At 53.6% G+C, this 15,406-nt stretch overlaps 1 protein-coding gene across 2 annotated transcripts; it reads right to left on the bottom strand.

Annotated features, from left to right (window-relative positions):
- Positions 1–35: 35 nt before the first annotated feature.
- On the bottom strand, positions 36–15,089 carry SPRYD3 (SPRY domain containing 3). 2 transcript variants are annotated; one of them, XM_070410168.1, is made up of 11 exons: positions 15,005–15,089; positions 13,574–13,720; positions 12,487–12,562; positions 11,871–11,995; positions 11,136–11,271; positions 9,901–10,086; positions 3,384–3,533; positions 2,889–2,946; positions 1,919–2,038; positions 1,664–1,836; positions 36–1,320 (listed from the first exon to the last, which is right to left on the bottom strand). In XM_070410168.1, the coding sequence occupies exons 1-11, from the start codon at positions 15,079–15,081 to the stop codon at positions 1,186–1,188; spliced, it is 1,383 nt and encodes a 460-aa protein (XP_070266269.1). In that variant the 5' UTR covers positions 15,082–15,089; the 3' UTR covers positions 36–1,185. The 2 variants fall into 2 exon arrangements, with proteins under 2 accessions (XP_070266269.1, XP_070266270.1); XM_070410169.1 differs by lacking the exon at positions 15,005–15,089 and adding an exon at positions 12,852–12,958 and having other exon boundaries at positions 11,871–12,394; positions 13,574–13,651.
- Between the last annotated feature and the right edge of the window lie 317 nt (positions 15,090–15,406).

Below are 15,406 nucleotides of genomic sequence, written 5' to 3'. Positions count from 1 at the left end.
CTAGAAAGAACTCCTGTGTCCTGGCCATGCTGATAAATATGGAAACTCCATCTTTATTGGCTGTATAAACATCTCTGTCTGTACATACATTTCATACATCATAGTGCAGGGACTGAAGGGAGGGCCCACGGGGCAGCCCCAGCAGCACAACAGCTACCCCCCCTTTCCCCAAAGCCCTATCCGCTCTGTGCAAACCAAGGCCAACAGCTTCTGCTCCTGCTTCCTCCCAGGAGAAGTCACTGTATGGAGAGGGGGTCAGAGGTCAAGGGGCTAGGAGACGAGGTCTTGGTGGGGGAAGACACGCATAAGTGCTGGAATCAAACACTGAAGCAAAACGGACAACGGGCACAGGCAGCAAGCAGGGGAGGAAGGGGAGAAGAGTCCAGCTGCCCTTGGGGACCCCCCGGTGAGGGCATTGGAGTCCGCCTCTCTACCACAGGAGAGACATGCTCAGCCTGCATCCCAGGGAACTAGACAAAGGGGGGGCCACTGGTAGACGAAGGATGGCACAAAGGCCTCAGTCTCTGCCCCCCACCTGACAGCCCCTCTCTCACACCATTAAACACCCATTTATGTGTGTCCACCTGGGGGAGCCGGAGACTGATTCTCTGTGGACCTCTGGTGCCTGAAAAGGTGGTGAGGGAGAAAGCGGTTCTCAGGAGAAAGGACAGAGACTCTAGGGACAGCAGTGAGTGGAAGGAGAGAGGGCCCCTGGCCCAGCCAGGGGGATGATAGCAGCAACTGATTCCCATCATGAGGACAGGGAACAAAAAAGAAGAAATGCAAAGAGAAATACTGTGGGAAATGGGGGAGGGGCTGTCTGCTCCACCCTCTGCAGAGCCTCAGGCCCAAACAGCAGCTGAGGCAGGTGCTCACTCCTCTCCACCCACATGGGCCAGTGGGGACAGTGGGACGTGGAGCCCCTGACCAAAGCGAGTGGGACCCACCGATAAAACACTATATTTGGGTCTTCCCCTGTCCAACCAGGGACTAGGGCCCAGGGACTGATGATAGGGGTGGCACCGGGTCAGAAATATGGGCTTGGCAGGGGCCTAACCTAGTAGGGGCAGAGTGACTATACCCTTGGGGCCTCAGGTAAAGAAATCCTCAGGGAAGTCAGGAACTGGGTACCCGGTCCTGTAAAGGGGCAGGAGAGAGAGAAGGGGCCATTGTGTGAGAAAATCCCTAGCCACTCAGGGGGTGCAGGTCCACTTTGACTTTCTCGCCACAGCTCAGCATTCCGATGGTGGGGAAGAAGCCCCCAGAGGGTACCACAGCATCCTTCTTCCCAATGATCTTGCCATTCCGAGTAAAGAAGACCTGGGGGTGGGGTGGGGAGAAGAATGGAGCAGGCAGCTCTGGCCTCTTCTCTGAGGATGTACCAGCTAGCTACACAGGACTGAACCCCACTCACTCCCAAATCGCAGCATAGCTGGCGGAGAGACTTGGGGTGATGCAAGAAGTGACCACAAGAGGGCGTCCTAAGGCTGGAAACCAAGTCTCTCGGCAACTTGGCACTCCCAATGCCTCAGAACATGAACACACCCACAGCAAGGCCAGGCCTTCCCTCTTCCCTACCCTGGTTCCACTTTCTATTCCCAACAATACCAGCCCTCGCCCAGGCCCAAGAACCCTAGTCCAACCCCAAACCCTCCACACTCACCACCACCTTCTTGCCCTCATGCTCCTGCTCTATCTCTTCCCCATCATCTTCCTCTTCCTCTTCCTCCTCTTCCTCTTCCCCTTCCTGGTGCAGGTACATAACATTCCGGACATTCCGGACGGCTCGGGCAGTCGGGGACAGAATCACTGTGTCACAACTGTCATCACTGTCACCTAGAAGACCAGAAAACCTGAGCTCCTGGAGTACTGCCCCCACCCTCCACCTGACCAGCCTGGTTGGCCCCACCCCACTCACCCTCACTGTCCAGAATGTAGTCCCGCGGGAACATGATCCCACAGCCCATAATGTCCCCTTTGTAACAGCGTGGCCCAAAGGGGTCCCCCACACCGCTGCCATGGAAGATCTTCCCATCATCTGTTGGGAGGGGAGAGAGCATACAGTGAAGGAGGGGCTGACACTCTACACCCCCCCCCCCCCACAAGCAGCCCCTGCTTGAAGTTGATGTTTCCCTACCCCATTTCTCTGGCCCAGAGGAAGGGAGAAGACAGGTGAAACAAAGATGTAGAGACAGAAGCGGGAAGAGGGCTCCAGATTAAAAAATAGAAAGAGCCCAGCCAGTGTGGCTCAGGGTTGAGCATTGACCTATGAACCAGGAGGTCATGGTTCAATTCCTAGTCAGGGCACGTGCCCAAGTTGCGGGCTTGATCCCCAGTAGGGGGTTTGTAATGATTCTCTCTCATCATTGATGTTTCTATCTCTCTCCCTCTCCCTTCCTCTCTGAAATCAATAAAAATATATTAAAAAAATATATATAGAGAGAGAGAGAATGAGGGCCCACTTCAAGAGCTAAGGGAGAGAGTCCTCAGGGAGCTGGTCAGAGAGGGGAGGGGAGCCAGGGATGGGGGAGGTGGTACCAGGAACTCACGGTTTGTTCTTTCTAAAGAAAGGCCCAAAGGAAGTCAAGCTGACCAAAAAAAGAAAATGCAGAATCTGCAGGAAGGGCACAGAGGGAGCCAACTCAGAGGCCTGGAATGTCCAGTTTGGGCCCAGATCCCCACCCTTGCTCTGCACCCCGGGCTTGGAGGGCTTGGAGGAAAAACAGATGAGGAGAAAGCAGCTTTGGAAGGAAAGCAGATGACGGCAGGGAAAAGCTCTCCAGCCAGATGCTGGAGGAGAGGCCACTTGTGAGGGGTCAGGAAAATGGATGTCCCCGAGTCTCTACATCTCCCACGACCCCAGCTTCCCCAGGGCAGCCCCTGCTCACCTGCATGATAAGCCACAGACCCTCTGCTCCAGCCAGGGTGCCTGTTCTTGGGATAATCCTGCACAAAAAAGAAAAAAGGAAACCTGTGGTACAATGCACAGAAGAGGACAGGAGGGAGTAGCATCTGAACCTCCCGTCTTCTGGAATAGGCTACAACCCAGACGGCTGCTCACCACCCCTGCAGCCTCACCCCTTCAAGAGCTTGAGGTTGCAGGGGAAGCAGAGAAGGTAAGAGGGGTTCTTGGCTTTCCTGGTCTGGGTTGCAAGCTGTGCCCACCCCACACCCAGGGCTCAGTGTGTATGATGCAGTCACAACACTCTCAGGTCCTAGGTCACTTGGGGTCTGTACCCTTACACAGCAGACACACACAACCAGGCTCTGTCCCAGGTTAAGACCTGCCCTCTGCAATCTGGCCCCCAGATTTCCCAAGATCCCCCAGACCCATCCCCAAAGCCCCAGAGCTAAGCAGCTCCACAGGCAGAAGCAGTGCCCACCTTCCGGGCCAGCCCCAAGGCGATGTAGCATTTCTCTCCAGGGTCTACGATCTCCACCTCGAAGTAGTGGCTCCGAGTGCTCAGTGGGTGCCGGGCCTGGGCCAGCCCTACATCAACGATGCTCTTGCCCTTGCCCAAGTACTCCAGCAGCTGTGGGGGAGAGTCGGGGGCGGGGGGGGGTAAGGAGGCAGGCTGACACCGCCCTGGAAACCGGGTCCCAAGGCCATTTGGGGACCAGTTTCCTGATGCTGCACCTGCCTGCCTACTGAGCCTTGTTTTGCGGGAGATAGAGCAGCACAGCAATCCAGATGGCTGAGGGCTGGGAGCCACACTAGGCTACGAGTACACCATCACTTCCCTGAATAACCCTGCTGGGAAAGGTACACCCAGGGCCCCTGAGCAAGAGAAAAGGCGAAGTGAAGACGAGGCTCAGAGGAGACCTGACCACTTTCATAGAGGGCCTAATGGGGACAGGTAAGGTGCCAACTCTAGATGTTTGGGGGAGGGAAGAGAAGCTCAGAAGCCAATTCCGTCTGGGATGGAACTGAAATAATTTCTCAAGGTTTTTGTTTTACTTGACTTCAAACAGAGCTGTTCATAGCTGGGGTCAGGGAGGTGCCGAGGGGAGCCAGAACTCAGGAGGACAGCTCTACTCCTTCATTTCATGTGAGGGAGGGGAGCAGCAGAACAAAGCTAGGAAGGCAAGTTTTCCAGTTCCCAGCCCCTTGTGGCTCTTTGAAGCTGGAGCAGAGGTGTGGAGAGGGGACGAGAGGAGAGATGACTGAAGGGCTCTTGGGGCTCTTCAGTCCACAATGGTCCTGCCTGGACATGATGGGGCGGCAACCCTCAATCTGGGAGGATTTATTTATCAGTTGTCATGGTAATAACAGAACTATGACTCAACCCCATTCCCTCTTTCCCCACCTTCAGCACCACCTGGGATTCCTTAATCCCTTTTTAATTAGCCAAACTGCCCCTTAAGACTTTATTCTACCTTCCCACCTTCCAGCCCTGAAGAATACACATTCCCTGGGGACCTCCTTCACATATTCCTGGAAGCCTTGGGATGCTGGCCTCTCACCCCACCAAAGAGCACCTGCCTGAATGGGAAAGGAACTATGTCACCCGCACCTACAAGGAAGCCTGTCTTCAGCACCCCTTCAGAGAGGAAATACAGGGACTTGGTCCCCTTCTCAGCTCTGGATTCCCAAAGCCCTGCCTCCTCAAGTCCATCCTCCCTTCCTCACCAAAGAGAACTGGAGGTGGGGGTTGGGGGCGGGATCAGCATAAAAGCCAGAGATGTACAGACCACCTAAATCCACACCAGCCGACTCTTCTCTCCTTCCTGCAGCCAGGGCCTCACACATCTTGGGTTACACTGGCTCTTTTCTATTCCACTCCTAGCCCAGTCTTCTCCATACATCGCACTGCTCTTTTTCATCAGAGAGGGGTACCTTGCATCACATTCTGAACTTCTAGACACTAATTAAGACCCACACTGTTTAGATTCTGTTTATGGGCCTCTGCGTGTTCTCTGCTCGGCCTGGGTTCCTGCTCTGTACCTCTCCCCACAAGCCAGAAGGGTTGTAGCTTGATGCACACTAACGAGCTTCCATCCCACCCAGTCCGAGCTGCCCCCAGGCCACCCTCCCACCCAGCACTGCAGAACTGGGTGGGAGACCCCACAGCTGCCCTTGACCCACTCCATCCAACTGGCCTCAGCATAGGAAACAAAGTGTTCTCCACTCCAGGGCCAAGAGACAGCGGATCCAGACCCTAATCCTTGGGAAAAACCCGCCCGACCGTTCTCTCTAGCTCAGCCCTGAGAAGAGCAGCACTGCAGTTTCGTCTATGGATAGGATGGGGATGCTTCTTTAAGCCAAAAGGCCAGGAAGATGAAACACACTAACACGGGACTCTAAAACCCACTCCACACCACAGAGCAGTTCAGGCAGACTGCTGATGGCCTGCAAGACTAGATTCCTGCACAGTCTGCCCTCCTCAAGAGAGGAGCCACCCACCCCTCAGGTCAGAAGCCACACCAATTCATCTGGTCCTGTTGGATCCACTCACCTGCTCCTGGGAAAAGTCCCCCTAAGCTTTCCAGAACCTTCTCGGAGAACTTAAGGGATGGAGTGAGGGCAAGTTTGGCCTCCCTGACAGATTCTTGCTTCAATGCACTCCTCCCCTCCTTAGACTAGGGCTATTAGGCACCTAGAGGAGAATCTTAGTTGCTAGAAGCCTGATGCTGGTCCCTTAATCTGTGCCTCAGATGCCCCTTAGTTTGAAAGAGAATCAATCAGACCAGGGTTCATATCCTAACTCCTATTACTTACTAGCCACTAACCTTGAGCACTTCTTTAAGCCTAAATTTCTTCATCAGTAAAATCAGGATCTTTAAAAATAGGTGAGAAGACGAAATTAAGTGTCAAGTGCTTAGCACAGAGCCTGACACCCAGTAGGAGATCAATACACATTTCTGCCTTTCCATAAATCAGAAATGGGGGTTATACTGGAACAGGCCAACATATCAGTGCTCCCTAAACATTAATAGTCACCCCAAAGCTACAGCAGACTGGAAATGCCAATCACAAATTAGGAAATGATCTTTCATCTCAGCCTTTACGTCCAACTGGAACAGTCCCTTAGGCTCCCAGCACTAAGTACTGTTTGCCCAAGACAAATGACTACTTCCCAGAAGACTCTACCCCAACTGACCAACTGTCCTCCCCCCAGTGTTTCTCTTAGACAGTGCCCAATCTGCAGGAATGTTCCTCTATATCTTTGGTGGAGGTAGAGGGAACCCTTTCCTTGGGGCTCTCATACCCCCTGCCTCTTATGTGTCCCTCCAAACACAACCAAAGCCTTGAGAGGCCAAATAGGTGGACTCAATGCCAGAGTGGAGGCTACAGACCAGAGTGCAGACAGCCTACTTCACTCCCCCTCTCCTTGTACCAGTAGCACTTCTCAGCCTGTGCTCTCCTACTGGTATCTGCCCTCCTCTTGCCAGCGGAAGCCCTAATCCCTCTTGACAGGAGCAACGAAAGGCTCAGTGCCCTGAGGGCCTAGAGGCAGCTGAAACAAGAACCAAGAACATGCTCCCCACCAGCCAGCTCAGGCCCCAACACGGTCTCCTCCTGAGTTGGGGCCATGAAGGGCCCCTGGGAGGGTGAGGCCTCATTCACCCCCTTTGTGTACCAAAGCTGTTGCCCCATCACTAAGGAGTTGTCAGAGGAGCTCTGACTAGAAAACAAAGACAGAATAAGTCTAATCTCCAAGCTTTACCAACCGCACCCCCCATCCTCCACTCATTAGCTTATTGTGCAAGGCCTTGGGGCATGGATGAGGTGAGGGGCAACACCCCCATTCCTGAGCAATGCAGCAGCAACACTCCAACACCCTCAGAGTTCCAGGAAGGGGGACTCTTTCAGAGGGGAAACTGAGGCCACACGAAGCAGGGGAAGAATTCCACTCAAGAAAGAGCCAGGTCTTGGCCGGTATGGCTCAGTTGGTTAGGCATTGTCAGGGAATTGTCCGTGCACCGAAAGGTTTGCTGGTTTGACTCCCAGTCAGGGTACATGCCCAGGTTGCAGGTTCAATCCTCAGTAGGGGGCATGCTGGAGGTAGCTGATTGATGTTTCACTCTCACATCAATGTCTCTCTCTCCCTCTCCCTTCCTGTCTCTCTAAATATCAATAAAAAAATATTTTTTAAAAAAATAAAGAGCCAGGTCTGACTAATATAGACACTCAGATTAAGCAAACATGACTGAAAATTAACACCTGTTGAATCTAGGTAGTGGATATATGAGTGTTCACTGTACTGGTTTTTCAACTTTTCTGTATGTTTAAAATTTTTCATAATGAATGTAGGAGAGACAAAAAGTCAGAAATTGAATTTGCTTTTCTTTAGGGGAAGAATCAGTGAGACGGGAGAAGAAAGGATGATTGAGATTCCAAAACTGAGAAAAAGGCTAGGAATAAAAGAATTCCAAGGCAACCAAATAAACTTACCCAGGAGGGCCTTGGCTGAAGGACAAGAGAATCCCTGGGAAGTAGGAATTGAGGCCCAGGAACTCCAGATTCATTTTAGGAGAAGGGGGCAGGAGGAAGGGGGATGAGTGGCGACAGGAGAGCGGGCTTGGACAGAAGGTAACAGCACATATTCGACAGTGGAAAGGCAGTGGGTGGGGGTCAAAGAATGAATATCTGGGCTTAGTTTTGTCACTAATTCACTTTTTTAAAAAGTTTAAATATATTTTTATTGATTTCAGAGATGAAGGGAGAAAGAGATAGAAACATCAATGGTGAGAGAGAATCATTGATCGCTGCCTCCCACACACCCAACCCTGGCGATCAAGCCCACAACCCAGGCATGTGCCCTGGCTGGAATCGAACCGTGACCTCCTGGTTCATAGATCGATGCTCAACCACTGAGCCACACTGGCCAGGTACTAATTCACTTTTTGACGTTTGAACAAGTCTCTTCATTTCTCTGGGACTGTTTTTGCATCAATAGCATAACATGATGTTTGGGGATGTGTGGCTGTCACAATTTCCAGAGGCAGAGATGCTAAGCATCCTGTCCATCAAGGAGCTGTCTCACCTAAAATGCCCAACAGCCTTCATACTAAGAAACCCTGGACTGGATGGCACCAAAGCCTCTCCCAAATCTTTATGGTTCTAAAGGGTGCTCTCCTGGGAACATCACCCAGGGCAGGATAAACAAGCTTCAACACAGCAAAGGTAAGGGCTCCCCAGAGAGGGGAATGATAAAACAGGAAAGACAAAGAGGAGAAAGAGCCATGCTGAACACAGAAATAGGAGGCACAGGCATGGTCCAAATGACCTCTCCTAGGCTCCTCTAGATGACACAACTTTGATTGCTGGATCAGAAATTCAGTGCATGATGACAAAAGGGAGGGGATCAAGAGACAAGTGGGATGGGAGGCCCAGGGAATGGAAGAAACTGGGTAAATCACCCTTATTTGAAAGATGGGGCAGTTGGCAAGATTGGAATAAAGGCACATTTCCTTCAGGAGACGCATGCCCAATCTGCCCCAGAGGAGCAAGTGTTCAGGGAGCAGTGTGCCCACCCTGCTAGCTGTTAGAAGCTGGAGTGAGGGTCTGAAAAAAAGAGCCAAATTTAACAGCTTATGTCTAAGAAAGAAAAAAATTCTTCAACGCATGGCCTGAGGGTGTTGGGGGAAGGGCAGAGAGGAATGAAGGCTATTTATAAATGTCTACAGGATTCTGCATCAATTAGGAAAGATTGCCTGGGAGGAGCCGGGAACAGAGTGGGGACAGGTCCAGGCAGGGAAAGGATGCCAGGAAAACACTCCTGAGGAGAGGTCAAGGACGAGAGCGGGAACACAGCCCTGGCTCAGTCCCAAGTTCAACTCTGTAGATGTTGTCAAAATGATGGGGGAAGTGGAAAAGAAAGAGAAGAGACAATGGTCTAGGAGTGGACACCGGAGGCCTCCTGACTCACAGACACTGCAGTCCTTGGACCCTAGTGTCAGAAGGGGGTGCAGAGTGTCCGAAGCAACAGGACAACATACTTTCTGCCATTTTCCTTGAGTTTAACTCACCTTGAACTCCAGAAGGGCGGGAGGGGGGCCTTGCTCATAATCCACTCCCCGCCCCAATCCCTCCACTGCTTCTGTTTTGCTATCAAAGGTTGATTTGAAAACAGCCTGGGTTGGGGTGAGAAGGCCAGAGGATGGAGAAAAGGTTGAACTGGGAGCAAGGGGGCAGCAGAGGGACAATTCGAAGTGGGAGGTCTGTACAGTCCACTAGAGACCAGGGCCAGACCCCGACTCAGCACCCATGCACTCCCAACCGAGCATGAGGTACAGAGTGTAGATGTGAAGGTGCATAAACGTCCCAAGAAAATTTAAAATCCAGGAAAAGACTAAAGCAGGCATGACAAGATGTATAAAAAAGCAAGCTGTGACATGTCAAGGATTCTCACTGACCTTTCTATGCCTCTAGTCTCACCCTCTATAAAATGTAGAGGGAAGACAGAAGAGATTAACATTGACGCTTACTCAAATTATCTCAAAGAACCTTTCCACATGAGCAGGACTTGTGACCACACTTGCCCCACAGCAGTGAATGGAAAGCCTGGGGAGATAAGCTGTGATCAAGCCCAACGGGGGAGCCAGGCATCCTGCCTCGCAATCAGGCCCAGCCTCTGAAAGGCAGGTGTGCAGGGCAGCAGGGCTCACCAGGTGTCAAAGGAACCAAAGAAGACAAAGGAGAACTACTACTTGTTCCGAGAGTAAAGCTCTCAAATGAAGGGGATGGGAAGAAAGCGAATCAGTGCTAAGAAGAAAACATAAAAAAAAAAAAAATCATGTCAAGACTCCCCCAGGCTATCCTGCCAAAATTCCCATTTTCCAAAACCTTAAAAAGACACTGTCCTCACCCCCAATTCTAAGCAATTCAGACATGCTTATGTGGCCCACAGGTGTCCTGCCCAGCCCTCCCGCCCACCCCCACTGCCCCTTACTTACAGTTCCACAGACTCTGACATCATGCAGCCGGCCCCATTCGTCCTCATAACTGTCCACCATCATGACACTGTCATCCTCACGGCCCAGCTCAGCCTTGAGGTGCAGCCGTACCTCCTCACCCAGGGAGTGCATGCCCACTGCTGGGAACAGCCCGTCTGGGGACATGGGCATGATGGTGGAGCCCACCTGCAGTGGGGGAGGGAGGGAGCTGCCGTCAGGCTCACTTTTGCATAGCTCATCTAATTCTTACAGGCTACTTTTGAGATGATGCAAAAAATAATTATCACATACACTGACAGACAGAAAAACAGAGGTGTCGAAAAAAATTTAAAGCTAAGTAGCCCTAACTGGTTTGGCTCAGTGGATAGAGCGTCAGCCTGCGGACTGAAGGGTCCCAGGTTCGATTCCGGTCAAGGGCATGTACCTTGGTTGCGAGCACATCCCCAGTGGGGAGTGTGCAGGAGGCAGCTGATCAATGTTTCTCTCTCATTGATGTTTCTAGCTATCTCTCTCCCTTCCTCTCGGTAAAAAATCAATAAAAATATATTTAAAAAAAAAAAAAGCTGCTAAGTACTCCTAGCCGAGCAAAGTATGCACAGAGCTAGAAGGCAAACACAAGGCTCTCAACTTGCTGCCAAATACGTTTGGTATGAGTGCGTGTGCCCGGAGGCAGGAAAGCGCTGAGGCCTAGGTGCTGAGGGAGTAGGACTTCTCAGCCTGGGTCTGAGGAAGCCATTTTCCCAGGGTGGGGTACAGAGCTGGTGGCTCTCCCTGCTGTGTGAGTTATCCCATCTCTTCCCTACAGCTAATCTCTCTTGGAAGAAAGGGAAGGAGAAGTGAAACAAAGAAAATAAACACAGAAAGGACATATCCTCGAAAGTATTCAAGTCAAAAACCCAAAGAGGACCTCCAGCTTATGTAGCCAGGCCATAATCTTCTCTTCTTTGTTCCTGCTCAAAACCCTCCCCCAATTCTGTCCCCCACAATTTCTGCTCCTCCTCCATTGTACTAACTGCCCCTCTGCATCTTTCATCTGGGTAATGCCCCAGCTTCACTTGGGCAGGGAAGTGTCTTCTCCTACACGCAGGAGACTTCAGGAGAACCTGAGACTGGACTAAAGATGGGAACTGAGCCTGTGGGTCCCTGGGCAAGCGCCAGCCAGCAGACTCTTATCACTCCCACAAATTCTTACACAGCTTCAAACTGCTTAAAACCAACTAGGGATTTCCACTTACCCGCTTCCCATTTTTGGTGAAGAAGATCTGAGCAGTCTGCACATCAAAGGACACAGGCTCAATACCGCAGCCAATCCGGTCCCCAGAGTTGCACTTTGATCCAAACTGGCGGCCCTTGGCTCGGCCATTGTACAGCCTGTGGACAGAGTAGCGCAGACACAGGGCCTGAGCTGAGCCTCCCAACTTCTCCCCAGTGCCAACAGCTGAGGCCTCACCTTGCTGCTCCCAGTCATTTTGTGACGACATCTACCTATGTCCTAGCACAAGTTCCACACTTCCTCTAAGTCTACAAACCTCCAAGAGTAGCCATTAGGCCATCTTCCTGTCCTGATCAGAAAAGTCTATGAAAATACCCCAAGATAGGTGAAGGAATGGCAAAAGCCACTCCGAGGTAGTCCTTTATACCTAAGACTAGTGGCCCTGTGCATGATATTCGTGCACAGGGAGTGAGGGGGGGAGTCCCTCAGCCCAGCTGGCACCCTCTCCAATCAGGGACCCCTTGGGGTATGTCCGACTGCCTGATCTCACCCCCAACTGCCCTCCCCTGCTGGCCTGATTGCCCCTAACTGCCTCTGTCTCGGCCCCCACCACCATGGCTTTGTCCAGAAGGAAGTCGGACATCCGGAAGATGGCCACTCGACCCAGTCTAATTAGCATATTACCCTTTTATTAGTATAGATTCCCTAACCCCCAAATCCATAGGCAGAAGGTTAGGTTCCGCAGGAGGCAACTCACTTGCCATCATCAGCATGGTAGGCTACAGAGTCAGGCAACCAGCCAGGCTGGTGATCCAAACTGTAGTACTGAGGGACCAGCCCCACAGCAATGGTGCCTCGGACACCACTGTCCACAATAGACACCTGGAGGGAGGAGAGCAGGGCACAGTTAGCACAGACGGGAAATGGGAGCTGATGCTCGTGTGGGGAAGGGAGGCTAGACATCAAAGGGGACTGAGGCTCAAAGAGACAACAGACATGGGAATCAGAGAAAAAGACAGGGCACTCAGAGAGGGAACTGGGAGAGTGGGGGCCTACTTTACCATGATTACTTAGAAAATAATTTCCAATTAGTGGATAGGACACGAAGTAGATGCTGGGCTTGGGTTAATGGATGGGAAAGGACACGGGTCAAAGTCTACTTAGATGAGGGGCAGGAGAGCAGAAGGGATGGCGTCACAGGACTCCAGGGCACCTATCTCTCAGATTAGGCACCATGCTATCCTGTGCCCTTTCCCCAGCCAACAGGTCAACAGGACAGCTCTGATGGAAAATGAAAAGGCCCAGACTGTGAATCTAGTAAAAAAAAAAAAAGGTTCTTGGAGCTTAACAATCTCACCCCCTGCTCTGCCCACCTCAAAATAATTGCTGTCCTTGGTCAGAGGTCGAGAAGCCACATAGCAGCCAACTTCACCGGAGTTTCCATGGTAACTGAAGGAGGAACGGGTGGGAAGTTCCATTAGCAACCTAGCCCAGGAGTTGGGGGAAGGGCCTCATCTCCAGCCCCCACCCTGCGAAGGCCAGCACAGAGGAGAATCCAGTAGGCCACACTTGAGGACATCTGCACAGACACCATAACAAGATCCTTGAGGTCCTCCCGCTGCCTCCAATCAGGGTCCAACCCACCCTGACCACCGCAAGCCTGGTTTCCTCATTTCCAGGGGGAGACGAAAGCAGAGCCTCCCTTAGCTGCTCACGAGGGGTCTCACAACTGTCTAACCTCAATCCCTCCTGCTGCAGCTCCGGCCCTTTTCCTCCGGCTCTGTCCTCGTGGAGCTGGAGAACGGCTGGCTGGCCTCTATCCTCTGGACCAGAGCCCTTCGTAGACTGGAAGACAGTTATGCAGTCCCCACTCCTCCGCTTTCTGGTTTCCAGGCTACATAGCACTACTCTCTTCCCCCCGTCAATGACAACTTTGTGAGTTAGGCTCGAAAGCAGTCGGGGAAGGGGTACAAGCCCGAAAGGAGAGAGAAAAGAAACACAATCCAAAGGGCTGTCGGGTGGTGAGCAGAGTGCATTACAGAACTGTCCTTCCCCAAACAGGAACTCCTCTGCCCTTGAAATGGCCACTCTTCACCTAAGGCAACGAGACACAGGAAGGAGACCCCTGGAACCTCCCCACAGTCCTCCTCTCCCACCCACAGGTCTGTTCTCTGCACAAGAGGGAGGACCTCACTCTCGGGCGCTGGGGCAACGCCCGCGACGCCCAGCAGCCTCCTGGCTCTCACAGGGCTGCTTCCAACGAGGCCAGGAGCGGGACCCCGAGGCACCGGCAGAAGCAAGTGCAGGGGGAGCGGCACACACTGCTCCCCTCGGAAAGGCCGCCACGGTAACAGCCTTCCCCTCCCAGGGCCGTGCGGACCCTCTGCCTCAAAAAGACGCCCGTTTTCATCTCCAAGATTGGCACAAGAAGGAAAACGTGGAAAACTCCCCCAAACTCACCTCAGGGTGTCTCCATCTACAAGGATGTGCTTGAACCTCTCCTGATACCGGAAGGCCCGGACCTCCCGAATCTCCCGGATCCGCCGGCGCCAGTTCAGAAACCGGTAGTGCAGATTGAGGTCATCCATCTTGTTCATGAGAACAAACCTGTGGGTGGGGAGAGAGGGACTGAGGAGGAAGCAGGCCCTCAGCACAGCATCTCCGCCCGTCTCACCAGAAACCTGGGGAGGGCGCTGGACCGGAAGCCAGTTGCCCAGACCGACCTCCACCATCTCCGTCCTCATCCTTTCATTCGACAAACATTTACAGTTCCAGGTGCTGCAGACACACTGTGCGCGCGATGGGGGGACGCCTGCTCTCACAGGGCTCCCACTGCAGTGTAAGGAGGCATGCGGATGTCACCATGTCAGACACCGGAGGACAGGCGGAGTGGGGGGATCAAGAACATGGGGTGACCCCCGTCTAAAGAAGGCCCTCTCTGAGGAGGTGACATCAGAGTTGAGAGGAGAAGGAGCCAGGCACGGGCGGCCAGGACGCAGGTCCTGGGGCGAAGGGAGCTGGCCCGCAGAGAAATAAAGGGCCAGGGTGGCTGGCACGTGAGAAACGGGGAAGATGACCCCGGAGGGGAGCGAGGAGGAGGCAGGGGCCGGATCAAGGCCCAGGAGACCATCGTGAGGCGTCGGTAATGTATTCCGAGTGTGACGGGAAGCGATAGGAACCTAGGGTTTGCCAGGTCTTAGAGATCAGTCAGGCTGTGGTGGGAGGACTGACGAAAAGAGGAGCGAGAGTGGTGGACGAATGGCGAGGTTGTGGCACCAGTTCCGATGCGAGATGGCAGCAGAGAAGATGGAGAGGAGCCGGATGACCTGGGTGTTTGAACCACCAATGGTGCTAACACATGAACGAACGAATGAATGAATGAATGAGTGAATGAATGAACGAACGAACGAATGAATGAATGAATGAGTGAATGAATTTTTCCTCGAAGCCAAAAGTGAGAAAAGGGTGAGGTGCTTTTCCTGTTCCCCAAACCCTGAGACAGGGGTTCCCTCAGGCCTGACAGTGCTTTGCACACAGTAGGTGCTTAGTGAGGGTAGGCCTAGAAGGGCAAGCACCTGCGGGCAGCCTGTGCCTGCCCTCCCTCGGCCAGGGCTGATCCCCAGAGCCCCACAGCCGAGGCACCGGCCAGCGGCGGCAGCACCAGCCCCGCCTCCACCGCACGGCCCGGTCCCTCGGACGAGACCCGAGGGCACCGCGGCCAGCCTGTCAGTGTGACGACGCCCAGCCTCCCCGAGCCTGGCACGGGGCGAGGGTCCCGACGGGGTGAGCCTCCGGGCAAGAGCGTCAGGCGCCGCCCTGGGCCCCCGCCTCCCGCCTCAGGCCCCGGGGAGACCCGGGATCTCTGGGACCCCGCCCCCGATCCCCGCCTACCGGGGCCGCCGCGTCCTCCTCATCCATAGGCCTCTCAGCGCGCACTCTAGCTCTTCGGCCGCCGCCACCACACACATCCGGGTCCCCGCCCTACCTACTCCCTAAGACCCGCCTTTCACTACCACCCTCGACCAATCCGAAACGACCTAGGACGACAGGCACCTGCAAGAGCCAATAGGAGGGCGCAGTCAGGGTCGGGCGCGGCCCGGTGAACCGGTTACCTAGCGCTGGGTGGGGTTGGCAAACGGCGGTGTCGGGGAGTGGGAGGCGGCGACGTGGCGGCGCGCGCGCAGCGCTAGGCGGTCTGGGCGCTGACGGGGCGGTAGCGGGGTGGCTCCTGGGCGGGCGGAGAAGGTAGAAGCGCTCGGATAAATACTTGCTAGTGTTTCCTGAGCCGTGGTC

The sequence above is a fragment of the Myotis yumanensis genome, unplaced genomic scaffold, assembly GCF_028538775.1.
Source record: "Myotis yumanensis isolate MYYU_CA2020_CCGP unplaced genomic scaffold, mMyoYum1.0.hap1 SCAF_3, whole genome shotgun sequence".
Taxonomy (NCBI): Eukaryota; Metazoa; Chordata; class Mammalia; order Chiroptera; family Vespertilionidae; genus Myotis; species Myotis yumanensis.
The sequence above is the reverse complement of the archived record's forward strand: the minus strand, read 5'-3'. Positions and strand labels throughout refer to the sequence as shown.

Bases quoted from the DNA above. Each gene is read 5' to 3' on its own strand.
- SPRYD3 (XM_070410168.1), bottom strand. From the start codon at position 15,081: ATGTGTGTGGTGGCGGCGGCCGAAGAGCTAGAGTGCGCGCTGAGAGGC. The intron at 3,534-9,900 runs GTAAGTAAGGGG...TCTCCCCCACAG, and splicing joins ATGTCAGAGTCTGTGGAACT to CTGCTGGAGTACTTGGGCAA. The intron at 1,321-1,663 runs GTGAGTGTGGAG...CCCCACCCCCAG, and splicing joins ATGAGGGCAAGAAGGTGGTG to GTCTTCTTTACTCGGAATGG.